The sequence below is a fragment of the Rhinoderma darwinii genome, chromosome 1 (genome assembly GCF_050947455.1).
Source record: "Rhinoderma darwinii isolate aRhiDar2 chromosome 1, aRhiDar2.hap1, whole genome shotgun sequence".
Lineage (NCBI taxonomy): Eukaryota > Metazoa > Chordata > Amphibia > Anura > Rhinodermatidae > Rhinoderma > Rhinoderma darwinii.
In genome coordinates, this window is record NC_134687.1 from 124,395,122 (window position 1) to 124,418,922 (window position 23,801).

General features: G+C 43.1%; 1 protein-coding gene across 1 annotated transcript; it reads left to right on the forward strand.

The window, feature by feature from the left end:
• Nucleotides 1-22,694, forward strand: TMEM154 (transmembrane protein 154). The gene is made up of 5 exons (XM_075849686.1): nt 1-271; nt 832-865; nt 8,145-8,227; nt 10,602-10,647; nt 22,510-22,694. The coding sequence occupies exons 1-5, from the start codon at nt 1-3 to the stop codon at nt 22,520-22,522; spliced, it is 447 nt and encodes a 148-aa protein (XP_075705801.1). The 3' UTR covers nt 22,523-22,694.
• Nucleotides 22,695-23,801: the final 1,107 nt, after the last annotated feature.

The following is a 23,801-nucleotide window of genomic DNA, read 5'->3' on the forward strand; positions in this document are numbered from 1 at the left end:
ATGGGTGATACCACTACTACTCAGGAAGAGCTCATAGAAACCAGCCAGACGTATCTTGTATTAACAACTCATGAAGACCAGACTCTATCCCCTGTTACATATGATGCCTTCAATGAAACAGACAATGAAGTCACTGATCCACCTGATGTTTTTTATTCAGACCTGATCACTATCCTGATATATGCTGCTCCTGCCATCATTCTGATCCTGCTGATACCCATCATTATTATAACTGTACTGCGCAAAAGACGAAAAAAACAGCAAGAAGGTAAAATGTTTTATATGTAATGTTAAAGGTATATTTTATCTTTATCTTCTAAAATGTTAAAGGGTATATCTCATGTATTTAATTTTAGTTTCATTAATTAGCTTTGAAGGCTATGTATACCATTCAAATTAACCCTTAAAGCCCTATGACATACTATTACGTCATGGCCATTAGCCTGTTAACGCAAAATGCCATACTATTGTGGCATCGTGTCAAGAAGGACCGGAGCTAGCCTCCGATCTGGCAGATTAAATGTTTAGATGCAGCGCTCAAAAGCGAGCGCTGCATCAATGGGGTTACTAGCATGTCGGAACCCTGCGATACAATCGCGGGGTTGGATGGCTGCTTTGGCAACCGGAGGCCTAACAATGGCCTCCTGTCTGGCAAGTAAGCAGGCCTATTAGGCCCCACCCTGAGGCGAGGTCTAAAAGGCCTCCAATCGCAAAAAGAAGATGGGGCGGGCTCAGAAGCTGTTCACTATTTGAAAAGTCATTTAGATATATATTTTCCCAAAAACTTTATTCTCGCTTTAATTGTACATTTATTTATTCTTTTACCATTTTTTTTAGATGTGTCAGCCAATGAAGATGTAAAAAGGTACATTTTTATATATAAGACTAGCGGTCTATTCACATGACTGCCCCGTGTAAAAAGACCCTTACATATAGGAGTGGATAGGATGTACGGATTGTCTGCACTGCAGTGTTGTGTTATCCCCCCTCTTACATTCTGCTAGACAGAACTGGGATTGTTGCCTTGACCAAGAGATTTGTGTCAGGTTACAGAGCGCATATTCATACAGTAACTCATTGCTTCTCTCTCACTGCCTACTTTTTCTTTTACTATATGGTACAATTTTCCATGGATCTTCCAGAATTACTTGACAGGGTCTAACTCTTAACCCCTTCACGACATTTGTCGTAAATATACGTAATGAAAAGCTAGTGCTTCTCGCAATTTGTCGTATACTTACGACAACTGAATGGCACAAGCTCAGGAGCTGAGTCCGTGCCATCAGCCGCTGGTGTCAGCTGTATGTTACAGCTGACACCCTGCTGTAACGGCGGGGACTGAAGTTAGCTCCGATACCCGCCATTAACCCCTTAAATGCAGCGGTAAAATGCGACCGCTGCATTTAAGTTGTTTGTTACTAATCGGCACCCAGAGACGAGATCACTGGGGTGCCAATGGCTGCAATGGCAGCCTAACACTGGCCTCCCAGTCTGTCGACTACAAAAACCTCCGGGCGGAGGCTGAAAGGCTTCCTGTAGCAACGGAAAGATGGTGCAGGCTCAGAAACTTAGCCCGCGTCATCAGCTGTATGTTACAGCTGACATCCTGCTGCAATGGCAGGGACCGGAGCTAGCCCTGATCCCTGCCATTAACACTTTAGATGTAGAAATCAAATGGTACATAGGTAGTGCAGTGTATTAGAACATAAATCAAACAGTTGGACCTTTTAAGTCCCCTAGTGAGACGAAAAAAAAAGTGTAAAAAATGTTGTAAAAATTATAAAAATAAGAGTTTCAAGTAATAAAATAAAACAATTGCCCTTTTCCCTTATCAAGTCTTTTATTATTCAAAATAAAAATAAACCATACCTATTTGGTATTGCTGCATCCGTAACGGCCTGAACTATAAAAATATTATCTTATTTATCCGGCGAGGTGAACGCTGTATAAAAAATACCCCCTAAGAAACGTTTCCAGAATTGCTGATTTTTGGTCACCAAGCCTCACATAAAATAGGATAAAAAGTGATCAACAAGTCGCATGTACCCCAAAATAGTACAAATAAAAACTACAAGTCGTCCCGCAAAAAAACAGCCCACATACCACTACGTCTATTCACGCTCCAAAAGCCAAATGGCGCTCCCTCTCTTCTGAGTCCTACACTGTGCCCAAACAGAAGTTTACGTTCACATAATTGGCATCGCCATACCCGGGAGAACCCTTTTAACTATTTTTGGGGTGTGTGTCTCCAGTGGCACAAACTTGGCACAACATGTTCGCCACTGAAATGGCATAGCTAAAGAAAAATGAAAATTTTTACTTTTCACCATTCGCAGCGCAATTATTTATGGAAAAGACCTGTGGGGTCAAAATGCTCACTACATCCCGTAATGAATTCCTTGAGGGGTGTCATTTCCAAAATCGGGCCACTTCTCAGGGGTTTCTTCTATTATTTCACATCAGAGCTCTGCAATTGTGAACCAATACTTTGTACGTAGCTAAATTAGGTCTCAATTTCGCATGGTGCTCTTTCACTCCTGTTGAATGTCCAGACAAAAGATTAGGGCCACATGTAGGGTGTTTCTAAAACCAGGAAACACAGCATATTAATTAATGAGATGACTTTTCTTGGTGGCACAAGCTGGGGACAACATATTGGGCACTGAAATGCCATATCCATGGAAAAAATTGGCATTTTCACTCTGCAACATCAAGTGCACACTAACTTCTGGAAAACACCAGTGGGGTTAAAATGCTCACTACACCCCTAGTTGAATACCTTGAGGGGTGTAGTTTCCAAAATGAGGTCACTTCTGTGGGGTTTCCACTGTTTTGGTCCCACAGGGGCTCTGCAATTGCGACATGGTGCCCAGAAACCAATCCAGCAAAATCTGCACTCCAAAATCCAAATGGTGCTCCTTCCTTGAGAGAAATTGCTTTACAAATGTTGGGGCTCTTTTTTTCTTTTTATTTGTTAAGAAAATGAAAAATTTTGAGCTAAAGCTACATCTTATTGGAAAAAACATGTAATTTTTATTTTCACTGCTTAATTCTAATAAAATCTCTGAAACACCTGTGGGGTCAAAATGCTCAATAGACCCCTACATTAATTCCTCAAGGGGTGTAGTGGTACCTTCGGGGCTTTGCAAAAGCGACATGGTGCCGAGAAACCAATGCAGCAAAATGTGTGCTCCAAAAGTCAAATGCGCCTTCCCTTCTGAGCCCTGCCCTGTGCCTAGACAGCAGGTTATGACCACGTATGGGGTATTTCCGAACTCTGGAGAAGTTGCTTTACGAATGTTGTGGGGCTTTTTCTCCTTTAACTGGTTGCCGACACAGGACGAGTATGCTTGTCCTGAGCGGCGAGCACTTCGCGCATTAGGACGAGCATACTCGTCCTGTGTGACAGCCGTCTGTGAGCGTCTGTGCGCGCGATCGAGAACGGGGCAACGGCTGTAATACACAGCCACGGCCCCGCTCTGACAGCGGAGAGAAGAGAAACATCTTCTCTCCGCCGTTAACCCTTTGAACGCCGCGATGAAAGCTGATCGCGATCAAAGCCCACAACTCGTATGGGCACACAGCCCAGAGTCCATTGAAGGACCCCAGGGCTGTCTGAACATATTTCCTGTTGTTAGGGCATACTGAGGTCTGCCCTAACAACTGCCTGTGTACAATCAGTAACAGGCTAATGTACTGGCATATAGATCTATGCCAGTACATTACAGTTACAAAATAAATAAAAAAATGATAAATCCCATTATGGGATAAAAAAAAAAAGTTAAATGAATGTAAAAAAAAATTTATGATAAATAAATAAATAAAAAGTAAAAAAAATACACAGAAACACACATTTTTTATAATAAATAAACTTTTTAAAATATAAGTCCCAAAACATGAAATAATATAGACATATTTGGTATCGCCACGACCGCAACAACCTGTACAACAAATGTATAACATTATTTATGATGATCGGTGTATGGTGTAAAAAAAATAAATATTAATATTACATATTAAAATATTTTCTGCATTTTCGCCAAAATAAAAATTAATAGAAATTAAATGATAATGTATTTGTACCAAAAAATGGTACCTACATAAAGTACAACTCGTCCCGCAAAAAACAAAGTCTCATACAACTACGTCGTACAAAAAATAAAAGAGTTATGAGCGTCGGGATGCAAAGAGGGAAATGTAAAAAAAATTGCTCTGTCCTCAAGGCCAAAATTGGCCGTGTCCTTAAGGGGTTAATCCTTGTGGAATTTTTTTTTTTTTTTTAGCTAAAATGACATATTATCGGAAAAGATTTCTTTTTTGTGGTGTTTCCTTTGTTTTGACACCACAAGACCTCTCCAAACCTGACATGTTGCCTAAAATATAATCTAATAAGAAAGTTCCAAAATCCACTAGGTGCTCTTTTGCTTCTGAGGCCTGTGTTTCCATAGGTAGCACACTATGGCCACATGTGGGATATTTCTAAAAACTGCAGCATCTGGGCAATAAATAATGATTTGAGTTTCTATGGTAAAACCTTCTGGGTTATAGAAAAAAAAATTCTTAAAAAAAAATAATTAATAAAAATTTAATTGTGAGGTATGTCCACACGGCCTATTTTCGGCCGTTTTTGGGGCTGTAAACACCCGAAAAACGGCCAAAAAAATCGGAAGCAGAACGCCTCCAAACATCTGCCCATTAATTTCAATGGGAAAAACGGCGTTCTGCGCCTCCAAACATCTGCCCATTAATTTCAAAGGGAAAAACGGCGTTTTGCTCCGACGGGCCGTTCTTTTACGCGGACGTTTTGAAGAAGGGCCGCGTAAAAAAGTGGCCACAAAAAAGAAGTGCAGGTCACTTCTTGGGCGTTTTTAGAGCCGTTTTTATTGACTCTATTGAAAACAGCTCCAAAAACGACTGTTAAAAACGCCGGGAAAATCACGAGTGGCTTAAAAAACTTCTGAAAATCAGGAGCTGTTTTCCCTTGAAAACAGCTCCATATTTTCAGACGTTTTTAGTCTAGCGTTTCACCTCCACTTTGCTTTAATTCCTGTGAAACGCCTAAAGGGTTGAGAAACTTTCTAATTGCTGTTTTGAATACTTTGAGGGGATGACTTATGGGGGTTTCTAATATATAGGCCCTTCAAAGCCACTTAAAAAATAGGCTTTTGAAATTTTCTTGAAAATGTGAGAAATTTCTTCTAAACTTATAAGCCTCGTTGAGTCCTATACAAATAAGATGATGTTCAAAAAACAATGCCAACATAAAGTAGACATATGGGAAATGTTAATTCGTAACTATTATGTGTGGTATAACTGTCTCTTACAAGCAGATACATTTAAATGTCGAAAAATGCTTATTTTTGCTAAATTTTGTTGTTTTTCACAAATAAGTGCTGGATGTATCGACCAAATTTTACCTCTGACAGAAAGTATAATATGTCACAAGTCACAGAATTGCTCGGATATATAAAAGCATTCCAAAGTTATTACCACATAAATTGAGACATCTCAGATTTGAAAAACGAGACTCTGTCAGGAAGGTCAAAAGTGGCTGCAGCGGGAAGGGGTTAATATAAGGATTACTCTCCTGTAATGGACCTAAAACAATTTTTTTTAACTATAACAAAAGCAACTGAAGTGTTCAGACAATCCTTCCTCTATTTCAGAGTACAGAAAATCTGTGTCATGTCAATGTCAACCCTTGAGCACCATTTTGTTTTTTTAATCTTAGGCTGGGTTCACACGACCATGTTACGTCCGTAATGTACGGAACGTATTTCGTCCGGAAGACCCGGACTGAACACACTGCAGGGGGCCGGGCTCCTAGCATCATAGTGATGTACGACGCTAGGAGTCCCTGCCTCTGCGTGGAACTACTGTCCCGTACTGAAAACATGATTACAGTACGGGACCGTTTTCCTGCAGCGAGGCAGTGACTCCTAGCATCGTACATAACTATGATGCTAGGAGCCCGGCTTGCTGCAGTGTGTTCGGTCCGGGTCTTCCGGCCGAAATACGTTCCGCACATTACGGACGTAACATGGTCGTATGAACCCAGCCTAAATAGGTCCAACATTCTCTGCTGACTATTTTCTTAAAATATCTTTATAGCAGATGAAGCTCTATTTTCTAATACCGAGCTCCAAACCCGCTGCATACGCATAGTGCATACAAGCAGTGGCGCAACTACCGCTATAGCAGCCGTAGAGGCTGCTACGGGGCCGCAGCATGACCCACCGGCACGGGCCCCCCCCATGGCCGGAGGCTTCGCTAGCAGCCGCTATGGCTGCTACAGCGCGACACCACTGAAGGGGTTGTTCCTACAAAAGACATGCATCCCCTATCCACAGGATAGGGGATACATGTGTGATCGCTGGGACGCCCAGCGATAAGGGGAACGAGGGACCGAAAGTCTCCCAAAGTTCTCCATGACAAACTTCGGACTTCCGGGATCTGTCTGCAGTTCCATAGAAATTAATTGTGCACTGGTCGCGCTTGTGCGCATGCGTGACCAGCGCACCTTTCATTTCTATTGAACTGCGCAGATTCCGGAAGTCCGAGGTTTGTCATGGAGAACTTCGGGGGACTTTCTGTCCCCCGTTCTCCTTATCGCTACCAGCGATCACACATGTATCCCCTATCCTGTGGATAGGGGATACATCTCTTTTGTAGGACAAACTATAGACCGTTTTCAGTTTTTTTTGGGGGGGGGGGGGGGCTATATGGCGTTATCTACAGGGGGGTGTCTTTATGGCGTTATCTACAGGGGGTGTGTCTGTATGGTGTTATCTACAGGGGGTGTGTCTGTATGGCGTTATCTACAGGGGGTTCTGTATGGTGTTATCTACAGGGGGGGTTCTGTATGGTGTTATCTAAAGGGGGTTTCTGTATGGTGTTATCTACAGGGGGGTCTGTATGGCATTATCTACAGGGGGGTTCTGTATGGTGTTATCTACAAGGGGGTCCGTATGACTTTATCTACAGGGGGCGTCTGTATGGCGTTATCTACAGGGGGTCTGTATGGCGTTATCTACATGGGGGTTCTGTATGGTGTTATCTACAGGGGGGGATCTGTATGGTGTTATCTACAGGGGGGGTTCTGTATGGTGTTATCTACAGGGGGGTTCTGTATGGTGTTATCTACAGGGGGGTCTGTATGGCATTATCTACAGGGGGGTCTGTATGGCGTTATCTACAGGGGGGTCTCTATGGCGTTATCTACAGGGGGGTTTATGGCGTTATCTACAGGGGGGTCTGTATGACGTTATCTACAGGTAGGGTCTGTATGGCGTTATCTACAGGGGGGTCTATATGGCGTTATCTACAGGGGGGACTCTGTATGGCGTTATCTACAGGGGGGACTCTGTATGGTGTGATCTGCAGGGGGGACTCTGTATGGCGTTATCTACAGGGGGGTCTGTATGGCGTTATCTACAGGGGGTCTGTATGGCGTTATCTACAGGGGGTCTGTATGGCGTTATCTACAGGGGGGCTGTATGGCGTTATCTACAGGGGGGCTGTATGGCGTTATCTACAGGGGGGGGCTGTATGGCGTTATCTACAGGGGGCTGTATGGCGTTATCTACAGGGGAGATTGGGGCTGTAAGACGTTATCTACAGGGGGCTGTGTATGGTGCTATCTATAGGGGAGCGCTGTGTGATACCCAGCGGAGGGGGGCCCCAGTCAAAAGTTTGCTATGGGGCCCAGTCTTTCCTAGTTACGCTCCTGCATACAAGTTAAAAAACTACAATTCTTACTGCCAGCAGCCACCACTAGGAGAAGCTTAAGAGCATACTGCATACAATTTATACATTAAACTTAATAGTAAAACCAGTATACAGTAAAATCCTAAGCTTCTTTTCTTGACTTCTGTGCGGCTCCGGTTTGAATGTACTGGTTTTGTTCTCCCCCATTGCAGCGACATCTTCCAAGAGTGTAGGTGTAGCTATTTCATTATACTCTAATGTAATAGAGATGTTTACAGCAACTTTAAAATAAATATTGTCCGGTATAGCTCTCTGTTATCTATCTATTTCCGCAGTACAATATAATAGCCCGCCAGATCTGACTTTTTATAATTCTAAATTCAACTGATCTTTAATGTATTAAAGAGAGCGGCTATTTTTTTTTTACTTTTTTTCAGTCCTATCTTTGAAGAGGATACTCCATCAGTAATGGAGATTGAGATGGATGATCTTGACAAATGGATGAGCAATATGGAAAACAGTATGCATTATATAAATGTGTCTATATCTTTGCTATGAAATTGCACGGTTTATCTCAGCAGCTCAAGCAGATATATTATGTCTGTGTTTGCCTCATAAATGCATGTTTTTATATCACTTATCACTATAGGGGCCTGTAACGTTGCTTTTATCACATAGCAGGTTAACATGCTGTGAGCAGGCACTCTGCTTTTTGCAGTCAGCTTTGACACAGATTTTATTGCGGAAATTCACATCCTACGCATGTTAATGTGGCAACCCGTTCACTTGCGTGGATTTTTGCTCATACCGCAGATCTGCAGCAGATACGCAGCAGAAATCCGAGTATATGCCTCAGAGCGGTAATACATATTGGATTTGATGCGGACATGTGAACAGGGCCTTAAGGTTACACAGTGACAATTGTGCCGCAGAAAACCGCAACAAAAAAATGCATGTATTTACAAGTGGTTCTGCCATGGCGCGGCTGAACTCCAATGTGTGACTACACCCCAAGGATGGGTTCCCATGTAGCGTAAATGCTGCGGAATTTCCGCAACGGAATTGTGTATGGAAATTCCGCAGCATTTACAGTAGCAGCAAACTGGATGAGATTTAGTAAATATCATGCCCACGCTGCGGTAAAAAACAAAGAGTAATAGTTAATAAATTGACCTGCGGTGCAGAATTTAATTCCGCAGAATGTCAATTTAGGCCAGATTCACACGAGCGTTGCGCATCTCGGACGTGAAAAAATGCAGTTTTTCATGTCCAAGGTGCATCCGTGCTTTGCACTGCGGGACGCGATGTCTCATATCCCCCATAGATGAGAGTCTATGGAGGGACGCGTGAAGCGTGAAAAAATAGGACATGTCCTATTTTCTCACGGACCCTTCACACGGTCCGTTGAAACAACGGCTGTGTGAACGGCCACATTGAATTACAAAGGTCCGTGGGTCGGCCGTTGTTTCAACGGCCATCACACGGACGTTTAACACGCTCGTGGGAATAAGGCCTTATGCTGTGTTATTGTTGATTTTCTGTTGCAGGTTTTCCCCCATTAAATTCAATCGGGATGCAAAACCCTCAACAGAAAGCCAAGTGTTGCGACTTTTGTGGCGATTATGCTGCAAAAATCACAACTCCGGGAAAAAAATAAACAACATACTTAACCAGAACACTCTCCTCCTTCCTGTCCGTCCAGTCCAGCCTCCTGGGATGACGTTTCATCCCATGTGTCTGCTGCAGCCAATTACAGGCTGCAGCATCACATGGCCTGTAATGTTATCGTATGAGGCCGGAGCGGACGTCAAAGGAGGGAGGGGGTAATTATGAGTGCTTTTTTACGCAGAGGAAATTCCGTCCGAAAAACCGCACCATAATTTGGTGCGCTTTTTCAGACGGAAGGTGCTGCGGGTACGAGGACAGGTACGCTGTGTATCTGACCCATAGGAACCCATCCTAATTTTTCCAGTTTAAAAAAAACAAACACATTACAGCTGTTTCCTTCCAACAAAAGGTGTTTCCACAGGTGTTTCTCTCCTTCTTTCCACTCTGAGTCTATTCACGCATTGTGGCTACAACACGGTTATTGCCGCAATATGACTACAGCATGTGAACAGACCCTTAGAAGATAACTTTGCGTTATGGGTCTGAAAAAAAATGTGTAGAAATGTAGGATGTGTCTAGAATCCATAACAGAAGACAGTTGATATGCAATAGATAAAGAAATTATTGTTAAACTTCTGGAGTTGGTAATTTGTTTTTGACTGAGGGCATCATGAATGCTGAAAAATACAAGCAAATATTAATGGGGTTCTGAATGGGATTAGCGCAGGGCCGGTTGGTGGAGCACCGTAGCCCCTTTGTAGTTTTATCAGACACAGTTTTTATCCATGGTGGTTAGGGTATGTTCACACGCACTAATTACGGACGTAATTCGGGCGTTTTTGCCCTGAATTACGTCCGAAAATAGCGCCTCAATAGCGCTGACAAACATCTGCCCATTGAAAGCAATGGGCAGACGTTTGTCTGTTCACACGAGGCGTGTATTTACGCGCCGCTGTCAAATGACGGCGCGTAAATAGACGCCCGCGTCAAAGAAGTGACCTGTCACTTCTTTGGCCGTAATTGGAGCCGTTATTCATTGACTCCAATGAATAGCAGCGCCAATTACGTCCGTAATGGACGCGGCGTTCAAGCGCCTGCACATGCCGTTACGGCTGAAATTACGGGGATGTTTTCAGGCTGAAACATCCCCGTAATTTCAGTCGTTACGGACGCCCTCTTGTGAACATACCCTAACAGTTATATTGGTTAGTATATAATGTATACTCTATTGTATCTCTTCTAAAATACCATACTGAATTATGTGACACTTTTCTCTAAATTTACAGGTTGTCGCTTGTCTACACTTGAAGAAGAAAACAAATTTTACACACGGTAAGATACACCTGCATCATTCTACCACTAGGCTCTAACCAAAGGAAGACTTCAGATAACAATCTGGCTAGAAGAAATTTTATATATTGACGGATAAAGCATTAATAAAAATCTGCTTGCAAAATATTTTATTATTATAAGAGCCATAATACGGCAGCATAAAAGTCTATGGGGGCCCTAATCAGGTCTGGCCTACAGCTGCTCATACTGTTTAGAGAGTTGTCGGCCGACCAGCTATTTCTCCTGACTCAGCTAAGCGTTCATGTTTATGTGGAGATGGGAATAAGCTGCTGCCACAAACCTTGACCGGCAGCTTATCTCCCACGTGAAGAAAGGATCGAGCATTTTCAAGTTCAAACACCAAGTGTGGGATCGGGAGTGCAAGCTCTGGGTACTCAAGCAATCAGCCACTAGTGACAGACTACGAGCCCTGTGCTATGAGCCCTGTGTGTCTACATAGCTGGCACATCCCTAATGCCGACCCTGCTCTAGCTCTGTGTAATGTCCGTGGCTGCGGGCTGTCAGCTCCAATCCCGTCCTGACAGCGGCAGCCACGAGTCGGCAAGTGCTAGCCCCAGCCCCCTCCTCAAGAGACGCCAGCGCTCGCATCCACTCACCTCAGCCGGATCTCGTAGGGTGCGCGCGCACGCTGGTGCCCGCTCTCAAAGAGCAGCACGCGCACCGGACCTTTTAATGAACTTTGACCCATGAGTACCCCGGACTATAAGAGGGGTCCAGCCCCCTGCTTCTATGCCTGAGCGTTGTTGTTGTTTCCTAGTTTGTCTATGTGATGGCCTCCTAGTGTCGTTCCTGTACCAGTTCCTGTTCCTGTACCTATTCCAGTTCCTGTTCCTTGCATTCCATACCATCCTGGTCTAGCACTGTGCTGTGCCAAAATCGTGTCGTGTTGTATCCACGTCTGACCTGCTTCACCTCGCCTGACGTCTACCTGCTGCCTAGTCCCAGCCGAGCCTGCCCTGCTGCTGTCTGAGCTGCCACAGGTACCTATACGAACTATAGACCTTCACCTGCTCCCTGTTGGCCAGCTTCCTTACCGCCAAGGCGGTACGACCCAGTGGGTCCATAGACCCTTCGTGACACTCTGCATGCCTCCAGTTTCATACATAAGTTTTTTTGTTGGATTCTGTATTAATCTGACAAAGAAAAATGCAATATGCTTCAGCAGATGCAGTATTACAGAACTATTCTCCAGTAGAAGCAGAACACATCCATAATAGAGCGCCATATGGAGGCACTATACATATTTATACACTGCTGCCCCATGTTTTCTTTCTTCTACCAGCTGCTTTTCTCTATAGGATCCTTTTTAATTCAAAAACACTTGTTAGGTTGTATTATGCGGCAAAAAATGCTACAAAACTGGGTGTAAATACACCCTACACAGTTAAAAAGTCGGTGCATAAGTTCACAATGAGTTTGACCTGCAACTTAGGATTTGGAGCAATAGATAGACAGTAACTCTCTGTAACTCACTCATTATTCTCCTCCATCCTCCTCTCTTGACTCTTCGGGCTGTGCAGGCAGCTGTTGAATTCGAGTGTTTTTTTTGCTCTCTGCTGCTTTGCCTGCTGCAATATTCCACTGGCCCCATTCCCACACTTGACCCAGGCCCGTCAAAGGAGCAGTACCCAATATACATAGGAAGTATTCTGACTGCACACATACGTCTTATTATGAGAAAATACCGTCACTTGCTATTGGCTGTAAAACATTTTTTTCTCACATCGACCACACAGTACAAATACTGACTGGGCTGGTGTTTCACGGGCCTGGTGACTCTATATACGGGAAAGCACTGATTAGTGACAGAAGCCCATGTAACCAAAGGGACACATTCGTCGTGCTTTAGGACCTACAGCATTGCCACGCCCCAAAAATGTTTGAAGACTGAGCATTGTTTTTTTGTATTTTTGATCCCCCTCTTCAATTGTACTTCAGGTGAGCGCCTACCCTTTGTCCAAGCCCTGTAGTAGATGTGATTGATGCATATCAGAAGACCAGAAATGCATGGGTGTAACTATAACCATAGCAGCTTCTATGGGGCCCAGAGAAGTGGGTTCACTCATGTGCAAGAACATTGTTCCTTTTTGTGGGGGAATAGCAAGTTGGTAGCTTTCTGCTATCCAGCACTAATCCATACCTCCCAACCGTCCCGGATCCGGCAGGAAAGTCTCGGTTTCTCACCGCTTTCCCGCCGTCCCGGGCGGTCTGCAAATGTCCCGCTGCGCGCTGCATCAGAACAGCTGATCGCTGCTGACTGCAGCAGTGATCAGAAGGCGGCAGGAGTCTTGCGGCGGTGTTCTCACTGGGATTGATGCCGGCCCGTCAGTGGACCAGTCCAGTCACCTGACCTGTCACCTTATCTGTCATCTGACCTCACCGGTGAGGTGACTGGACTGGTTCACTCCCGGGCTGGCATCGACATCAGTGAGAACGCCGCTGCAAGACTCCTGCCTTCTTATGATGGTGAGTGACGTCAAAGCAGAGCGGAGAGTAGCAGCAGTAGGGCCGGCTAAGCCCTTATTCACACAACAGGGTTTCCCGGCCGGGTGACTGCCGTTCATAAAACGGCTGTCACACGGCTGCAGTAGGAACAATAGACCCCTAATGGGGCTATTCACACAACCGATTATTTGACGGCCCGGGAAACCTGGCTGTCAAAAAATGGGACATGCCCTATTTTCGGCCGTTTACCCGGCCGCCCGGCTCTCATAGAAGTCTATGGGGCCGGGTAATACACGGCCATCACCTGAATGTGTCCTGAGTGACGACCGTGTCTTCCGTCGCTCGCACTCTCTCCCCTCCTCCTCCTCACAGTGCAGAGTGCATGTGAGGAGGAGGAGGGTCTTTTTTTGCACCCTGTAGGAGTCAGAATCCCTAATCCCTGGCCGGGGATTGGGTATTCCGCTACAGAAGAATTGAGTGACCACACTGTCCATATATGGACACAGTGACGTCACTCACTTCTGAGGCGGAATCCCTGACCCTGTGGCCGGGGATTCCTCTCCAGGAGAAGTCAGTGACTACACTGTCCATATATGGACATTGAAGTCAGTGACTTCTCCTGGAAGGGGGGGGGGATGGGTGCAACCTACAGGGGGCTCTGTGGCATTACCTACAGGGGGCTGGGTGGCATTACCTACAGGGGGCTGGGTGGCATTACCTACCAGGGGGGCTGTGGCATTATCTACAGAGGGCTGTGTGTGGCAACAAATTTAAATGAAATTCATCCGATTTTAAAATGGACAGGGAAAAAAAATGGATGCAAAACGGGTCAAAATCGGCCATTAAAAACGGCAACACGACCCGGAACAGAATCGGAACGGATGCAAAACGGCCGGGGAAAACAGCCCAAAACGCCCATTTTTATCGGCCGACACTCGGACCCTGTCGTGTGAATAAAGCCTACCTCTATCGCTCTCCGCTCTGGCGGCAATGTGGCACCTACAGGGTGACTGTGTGTGGAGCTATCTACTGGGGGGCTGTGTGTGGAGCTATCTACAGGGGTGCTGTGTGTTGAGCTATCTACAGAGGGCTGTGTGTGGCGCTATGTACAGGGGGCTGTATCTGACGCTATGTACAGGGGGGCTGTGTGTGGAGCTATGTACGGGGGGCTGTGTCTGGAGCTATCTACAGGGGGCTGTGTGTGGCGCTATCTACAGGGCAGCTGTGTCTGACACTATCTACAGGGGGCTGTGTGTGGAGCTATCTACAGGGGGATGTGTGTGGAGCTATCTACAGGGGGGCTGTGTGTGGAGCTATCTACAGGGGGGCTGTGTGTGGAGCTATCTACAGGGATGCTGTGTGTGGAGCTATCTACAGGGGGGCTGTGTCTGGCGCTATGTACAGGGGGGTTGTGTGTGGAGCAATCTACAGGGGGGCTCTGGTGGATGATTTTTCCATTGACCGGTAGCAGAGTTACACAACTGGAAAAAAAAATCCCCATCATGTAACTCTGCTACCTGTCAATTGAAAAGTCATCCACCACAGGGTCTCCCTCTTGATTTTCATTGTTCTCAGCCTTTTGGTTTGTCCTGCAGCTGCTGCCACCGTGATGAGCAAATGTTATACCCAAGATAGGAAAAGTAACATAAAGATGATATAACCTGATCCATAATAGCTGTGATATCCAGACAGTCCAGAGATCGGCAGTGAGAATGTGCGCTTGTTATTTGCAGAAGGATCTGGCTGTGATTTGATGTGTGGTTAGGGGGAATTGCTTAAAAATGTCCCTCTTTTCCGAATTCAAGTTAGGAGGTATGCTAATCTGTCAATTCTTTTGATATATGGCGCTGTTATCCATACCTTTAATTATTACAACCCATGCTGCGGTTTTATTTTTTTGCCACTAGCTGGTGGGGGGCCCACTTCATGTTGCTTTAGGGCCTTATGAATTCTAGTTATGCTCCTGCATAGATTGGAGGTTTGCTTGTCTTTTATAGATCATACTGGTAGAACAAGAAAATTACATATGGTGTTACAATAACCAAAATTCATTGGAAATAGTGACCACAGAGTAGATGATTGAAAGGTTGTTGCTGCGCCTTACTCCGCATCAGATTGACGCTTTCATGAATATATTACGTCATCTTATAGAAGCTTTAAGATAAAGCGCTTTGTCTTGTGCCATCTCTTTAACTCCTGTTATGATAAGTGGCGTGCTGGAAAAATATTATTTACATACGGTAATTACACGCCTTGCTCATCTGTAGCTTTCTTCTTTTTTTTTTTTATCTTGGACATAGTTGTGATAAATATATACAAACCGTTACGCTCTGTATTGCATTGATAAACGATTGCCTTGAGGATGTTTCCAGAATATGGCGTGCTTCTAGACTTCATGTGCCTACAAAATCAATTCCTTGCTTGGTCTATATTTAAGGAAATCATTGTAGTACTGCAGATCTCCTAGACATCCTGTATACATCCAAGCTTTCTTTTTGCCCATGAATGTTCTCTATTATCTTAAATGAGCAGAATTAGAGATGGTTGATAATATCCTTCCAAATGTTTGATCTCCCAGTAAGGGTATGTTCACACGGCTTATTTTCGGCCGTTTTTCAGGCCGTAAACGGACAAAAATCGGCAGCAGAACGCCTCCAAACATCTGCCCATTGATTTCAAAGGAAAAGACGGAGTTCTGTTCCGACAGGCCGATTCGCGAAAATGAAGTGTGTCACTTCTTGAGCCGTTTTTCATTGACTCTATAGAAAAACAGCTCCAAAAACGGCCGTGAAAAACGCGACTTTGAATAAAAAACATCTGAAAATCAGGAGCTTTTTCCCCCTGAAAACAGCTCCGTATTTTCAGACGTTTTTTTAGTAAGCGTGTGAACATACCCTTACATGTAAAGAAAGACGATGTCTTGCCTGATATTGTTGCACTGCTTTGGAAAACACATGTCATATTTGACAAGTCCTTATTATGGGTCTGAAAAACAGCAGCCACAGAGACTGGCACCCACAATGTATTTCTAGCCAATTTTCAAACCTCCTGCCTCCTCCATGGGATTCATTAAAGACAAAATCAATCCTTCCATCTAGAGCGCACCCCTGTTGCTAGGCAATTATTTTATAAAGATTGCTGGAGCACAAGCTGGCGCAGTGTCAATTGCTTCCTATATAGCATCCTTCCATTAGCATTGTACTGCTGTCCCTGGTCTAGGCAGAAATGCCAATAAGAGCACAGCATCTCCAATGCATGCAGCGTTTCGACTTGTTTTGAACATCAGTCACAAAAAAGCTGCATGCACAGAATATATCTCTTGTAAAATGCCCGATACCGGCAGCCTGCTCAGCTATACATCTTATGCAGGAAGATGCATTCCACGCGAGGCAGTTTTCTTCAGATGATTTAATGGTCCAAATAGATTTGTAGTCTATATTACAGTTCGGTTCACCAAATCAATACACTAATAGGAACTGCTGATTGATGTGTTGCTGGACCTAAGCATATACTCCAGGTAATATAGTAAGTAATACATCTGGAATATGAAGGTCATCTGTCTCTTATGCTACATCTCTGTTCCTGTAAGTTTCCACATCTTGTGGCACCTGTCACAGGACACTCTATATAAGATCATTTAAATCCCTTTAAGTTGATGTCCTCTGAAAGAAAAAAAGTTATTATACAATCATTCCACACCAATTTTACACATATTTAATATTCTTAGCATACTAAAAGGAGGTGGGAGACACTGACATTATGGAACTCCTTTGCAAGAAGTGTGTCTGGGCCCCTGTGCCTTCAATGGTAACAAAGCCAGACAAATATAAATATATTTAAACCGAAGAAGAATACCTATTATTTAAAGGTCATATAGTCAATATATATCAATTAGCATATGGGAACCTCTATAAAGCATAAACACCAAAAAACTTCCCTTGGATGCTGCAATAAGACCACATCAATCATTTCATAGAAAAATACAAAAATCTTTTATTGAAGACAAACAACACAGTTGATCAAAAACGGTTTAAAAATTACACCCATAAAAACAAAATGTACACTCAGTACATGAACAGACAGTGTTGGTTATAAGGCAGGGCAAAAAATGGTGGTACTGTGCATTCAATAGATATGAACCGTATTATATATGCATCACTACATGTATGCCAAATTTACAGATACTCAGACCATGGTCAAACCACAATAGCATCAATAACAATGTATATCAGCACGCCATGAACCCCTCTGATACAACATACTTCACCCACCATGAGCCATATTTCACTGCCACAACAATGTCAGAACACCCCAACGCGCGTTTCGCACCTGGCTTCGTCAGGGGGTGCTGAGTGAGTGTGACAAGAGGACCTATATAGTTAGTGCACAGCTGAAATGAACTAAAATTCAATGTAACCCCATTACCTGTCCATAGGATGTTTGTTGGCGCACACAAGAGGGGAGGCGGCACCTCGATCATGCAGTTCACGGCTTACGGGAGTGAGTAGTGAACAATTGCACAAAACTCAAGTCCATGTTGCGCCATGAACTACGTTATGAACGGCCCCTCACCTCGTGCATGTGCACTCCATCCGAGGACCTGTCGCAGACATCTTGAGTAATGGCACAACATAATGCCGTGCCATTATCCACAGATGTAAATCGACATATATGCAGGATCTCTAGATCTAATAAATGATGCACAGAGAATTATCATAACATGCATCAATTACATGAGGACCAAGCATGGACAGCAGATGAGCCATACTAAAAAGACATTGACTATCGCCATTTTTATAGTTATGAATAAATTTATGCCTAATGTATACACAAGTGGACCCAATGCATGCCTAGGGGGCTATCGTGTCGTTTGTTACAGGTTGATCTATGCTGTAATTGGTAGTCACTGTCCAGGGTGCTGAAAGTTACTGCCGATCGTTTAACTCTTTCAGCACCCTGGACAGTGACTATCCCCTGACGTCGCCTAGCAACGCTCGCGTAATTACACACGTAGCCACCCGTAAAGACTTCTATGGGCCTGCCCGTGCCGTTATTACGGCCTGAAATAGGACATGTTCTATATTTTTCAACGGCACGGGCACCTTCCCGTAAACATACGGGGAGGTACCCGTGGCAAATAGAAGTCTATGGGTGCGTAATTACGGGCCGTGATTACAGGCGTTTTATCGTTCGTGTTCATGAGGCCTAAGAGTGTGTATATTATGCAACCACATTATTTTTGTTTTTTATTTTTATTTTTTCACCCTAAAAGATTTCAGTTTGTTTTTCAATGGAATTGTACTGATTATAGGCGACATTAAGGGTATTTGCACACGATGAGAGGCTTTTACGTCTGGAAAGACAGACTGTTTTCAGGAGAAAACAGCTGCCTCGTTTCAGACGTAAATGCTCCTCCTCGCATTTTGCGAGGCTTCTCTGACAGCCGTAAATTTTGAGCTGTGCTTCATTGAGTTCAATGAAGAACGGCTCAAATTACGTCTGAAAGAAGTGTCCTGCACTTCTTTTGACGAGACTGTATTTTTATGCGTCGTCGTTTGACAGCTGTCAAACGACGACGCGTAAATGACAGGTTGTTTGCACAGTATGTCGGCAAACCCATTCAAATGAATGGGCAGATGTTTGCCGACGTATTGTAGCCCTATTTTCAGACATAAAACGAGGCATAAAACGCCTCGTTTACGTCTGAAAATAGGTCGTGTGAACCCAGCCTAAAAGGTGAAAAAAGTTCTGAAATGATTCATCTTGTACTGAGGTTGTAACATGACAAAAACCTGGCATTTTAACAGGGGTGTGTAGACGTTTTATATCCACTATATATATATATATATATATATATATATATATATACATACACACACACACACACACACAAACGTGTGCATTGTCAAGCAAACATTTTAAAGTGTAGCTAAACGTTTGACAAACTTCTGACATGTCATAGTGACATGTCAGAGGTTTGGATTGGTGGGGGTCCGAGCACGGAGGCCCCCACCAATTGCTATAACGATCAGCTGAAGCACTCGTGTGAGCGCTCAGCCGCTTCGCGTCTCTTCGGCTTTTTCCGGAAAGCCGATGTATCGGAGTACGGGCTCATATACTTTCTATTGAGTCCGTACACCGATACATTTATTTCCGGAAAAAGCCGAAAAGATACGAAGCGGCTGAGCGCTCACATGAACACTTCAGCTGCTTCATTCTAGCGATTGGTGGGGGTCTCAGTGCTCGGACCCCCACCAATCCAAACTTCTGACATGTCAGAAGTTCGTCAAACGTTTAGCTACACTTTAACTTTTTTGAGTGTTTCAATAAGTATACATTCGGATCCATTTAATAAATAAACAGAGTCTATAACATTGAGAATACCACATGGTAGATTCTGTATGTCCGCTTCCCAAAAAACATTTGACAAGTGGGGGGCATTCTAAAGGTATGTTCACACTGAGTTTTTTTGCAGGCAGAAAATCTACCTCAAAATTCTTTCAGTGACCTGCCGGCAACTCTCTTTGCCGCGTATTTTGCGCCGATTTTTGGCTGTAACACTTGAGCGCCCCGGGCAAAAAACGCAGCGAAACCCGCTTTCTCTACCTCTCATTGATGAAGAAAGAGCATGTGTGCTAAGAAATCGCCTCCCATTGATTTCAATGGGAGACGGAGACGTTTTTTTTCCCCACGAGCGGAAAAAAAGGCTCGAAGGAAAAAAATGCCTCCGTCTCCCATTGAAATCAATGGGAGGCTATTTCGGACATTTCTTAGTGCAGTTTCCGCGTCAAAAACAGCACCAAAAAACTCTGTGTGAACTAGGCCTTAGTTGTACTCACCAGATGCTGCCTTTTGTTGCTATAGGAGCAATGCAATTGTCTGGTTGTCAGTATTAATTTCCCTGCACTCAGTTAGCATAAGTGTAGGATTATATGACACTAGAGCTGAGCATTTATATTAGGAAGAAATAAATGAATTGTTTTCTCCAAATTAATTGATTTGAGTATTCACAAGCCTGTACAATATAAAAGTAGAATCAGTTCACTTATTATTTGCTAAAAGGGTTTGACAAGGATTAGAAAAACATGGTTGCTTTTTTCAAAAAACAGTAGCACACTTGTCCACAGGTAGTATTGCAGCTCAGGCCCATTCACTTTAACCCCTTCCCTCTGCTTGCATTCTGGGCCCTAATGACGAAGCCATTTTTTACGTTTTCCATTGTCACATTCGAAGAGCTATAACTTTTTTATTTTTGCGTCGACATTGCTGTATACGTTCTTGTTTTTTGCGGGACAAGTTGTATTTTTTAATAGCACCATTTTGGGGTACATATAATTTATTGATTAACTTTTATTAACTTTTTTTGGGGGGGTAGAAAAAAATCCGAAATTTCTCCCCTCTTTTTTGCGTCCTAAATCTACGCCGTTTACCGTGTGGTATAAATAACACAATAACTTTATTCAGCGGGTTGTTACGATTGCAACGATACCAAATTTGTATCGTTTTTGTATGTTTTACTACTTTTACACAGTAAAAACACTTTTTTTTATAAATTATTTGTTTTTGTCTTCATATTTGAAGAGCCGTAACGTTTTTATTGTTCCGCCGATGCAGTTGTATGAGGGCTTGTTTTTTGCGGGACGACTTGTAGATTTTATTGGTACCATTTTGGAGTAGATGCGACTTTTTGATCACTTTTTTTTAAGTCAGGATTCACAGAAAATGTTTCCATTGTTTTTTTATTTTATTTTTTTACGGAGTTTACTGTGCGGATTAAATAATGTAATAGCTTTATAGTCGGGGTCGTTACGGACGCGGCGATACTAAACATGTGTAACTTTTTTCCTTTATTTTGTTTTTTGTAATAGTAAAGCACATATGAAAGCTTATTCTCAAAAGTCACATGAAAGAGTAGGTACGGTTTAAGACTAAAACTCATTATCATGAGTATCAAGCTTTAATTTAAGCCTCTTTTCTAGCTTAAGATAACAGGTTTACTTTTCCAGCCTCAAACGTGCAAATGAGTCAGCAGCACAACTCTATTTGGACCTATTAAATGCAGCATTTCTGTCCTGAGTGATAGACATTTCTATTATACAAACCGAGGCAGGAAGTTCAGATTTGATGTAGTCCATTAGAAGGATATACTTTATATAACCTTGTTGTCTAGCCACAAGGTCATTGTGCTGATGGAAATAGATCAGTTTACAAGAAAGCCTCGGTACAGATTAAAATAGCACAAATTTATTTTTTACTGTATTGGAGTTTGAGCAATTGAAAGATAAATTATAGCTGTTCATAGCTGACCATAAATATAAAGATCTCCCTTCATCTGAATAACATTTTTTCATGATTTGGAGTCTAGCGTAATAATTGAAAAAAATTGTTTTTCATGGAGAAAATCTTTCCCATCGTTGGAAATCTTTTTCCATATGTCTACACGACTGATAAATGTTCCAGCTTGACTGCACCAATGTTCATACAATGTTTCAAGCTGTTTGAAAAGGCATCTTAAGCTATGGTCACATTAACATCAAGTCGAAAAGAATCCTACATTCCTGATACTATTTTCCCCCTAAATGGCAGACATCACGGTATAATCTGGCTGTCCTCATATACAATCGCTTGTTTGCTGATCCCACTAAAATAAGGAAGTTTGGTTGACATCTAATGATTTCAAGCTCAGGGCCTGTTCACATCAGAGTAAGGGTTCTGTTGATGGGTTCCCTCAGACCTTTCCGTAGAAGGAAGCCATCAACGGAAACCATAGCTTCCGTTTGCATTACCATTGATTTCAGTCGACTGCTCTATTGATTCCGCAAAAAACCCTGAAACCTTACAGAATGGAGACAAACGGAAACCTTACAGAATGGAGACAAACGGAAACCATTTGCAACGGAAGCATTACCATTACAATCAATGGTAATGCAAACGGAAGCTATGGTTTCCGTTTACCTTCCGTTGATGGGTTCCTCTAATGGAAAGGTCTGACGTAACCCTAACGCTGATGTGAACACACCATCAAAGAGGTTGTCTAACCCCTCCTGATATTGAAACAGGCCCAGTGACCAGCCGATCGCCGCATGTCCAGCTTCAGGAAGTTCATTTGTTATTGCTGAGGAAAGCTCAGGCTGCGCATACATTTCCCCATCAGTATTACATGCCAGAGTCACATGAGTGGCGGTACTTGAAATACATGGACAGGTTGGGTCTAAAACATATAAGCAGGGGTGTAGCATATATGCAGCCCAGCAAAGACTATGGATATTTTAGGCTATGATGAAACATATTGGATTAACTGCACTAGCTTTCTACTGTCCCTCTGCAATACATCTGACCAAGCCCAACATTTAATTTATCTCTACCAATAAATGTATATGTCTGTTTGTTTTGTAGTGTGGAGACCTGACGCTCATTTATAAAGGCTATCCTTCATCCCTCTATGCTGCAAGTGGATATTATCTCAAGACATGAAATCTCAGAAGTTATCCGCATAACCTGTTATATCATTTTTCATTTGAAATAAATGTTTTTAATATTTTTGCAAATACTGCCACAAAAACCACAATAATAATTAAGATAAAAGGCTGATAAACTCAAACACAAGCTGTGTGCAAAGAAAAAAAATACAGTTCAACCTACAACCATCAAGAAATCTCTCCAAAAACATTTCAAATAGCATGGGCTGTCATACATCATCAGTTTATGAGAAATGTTAATCATTGTAGACAATAATCTGTTAGGAATTACATAGAGGCCAGGCGACAATGAGAAAAAGTGTTTAATAGCCAGAGCTTACCTTTCATTTCAGCTACAAACCACAAATCCATTCCTCTGGGAGTCTGTAGGGGACAGGGGACTGACTTCTGAATGGAGTTGTCTTCTCTGTACCATAATAATACAATCTCTTGTCCGCTCTATATAAATCCTGGGCAATGATTTTATACACTGCACAATGTTGTTCTCTGCTACTATTTACTAACCTGTCAATACACACAGGACCCTCACAAAACTTTACACTAAAGTTATGGTGCCATGAAGATGTATTGTATTGTAGGCCTAGTTCACACTGAGTGTTTTGCAGGCAGAAAAATCAGCCTCAAAATTGGTGCTGGGTGCCAGATTGGGGAGGGGTACTACTCTGCCTTGTCGAGATAATTTAGATACAGGGCAGTAAATAAATCTTTGCCCCAGGTGGAGGAAAGCCTGGCTACAACTCCGCAATCTGTAGTACATTCCTCATACACAGTTGATAAAGTCATCTTTCACTGATTTTCAGCATTACCCACAAATATTTCTATCTATTCTCTAATATGCTAAATCTAAGTACCATTGAGACAACACACTGTTCAGTATTCATGATCCTGGTAACAGACCTTCCAGTGCCAGGCAGTACTTGTTTGATCTTCTCTGTTATGTTACTGGTAGCTGGTGGACATATCCTGGTATAATGCTGCCACGTAATGTAATTACATTATTAGTATGAGCCAATTAGGAATATGTAATCAGGTTTTCAATATTAGGACTAGTCTCCTTCCCTCTGCCCCTTTTTTCTGTGTCCCAGTTACAGTATGTACTTCTAGATCCATATCCTCCCTAAGCTCATGCACCTGAATCCTCTGTGTGCTGCTATCATAGCATTTATACCTACATACAAGGGCAGAAACAAAGAGGGGACCCCCATAGAT

Coding starts and splice junctions, on each gene's coding strand:
- TMEM154 (XM_075849686.1), top strand. CDS start 1: ATGGGTGATACCACTACTACTCAGGAAGAGCTCATAGAAACCAGCCAG. Junction 866..8,144: donor GCCAATGAAGATGTAAAAAG/GTACATTTTTAT, acceptor ACTTTTTTTCAG/TCCTATCTTTGAAGAGGATA. Junction 8,228..10,601: donor GATGAGCAATATGGAAAACA/GTATGCATTATA, acceptor CTAAATTTACAG/GTTGTCGCTTGTCTACACTT.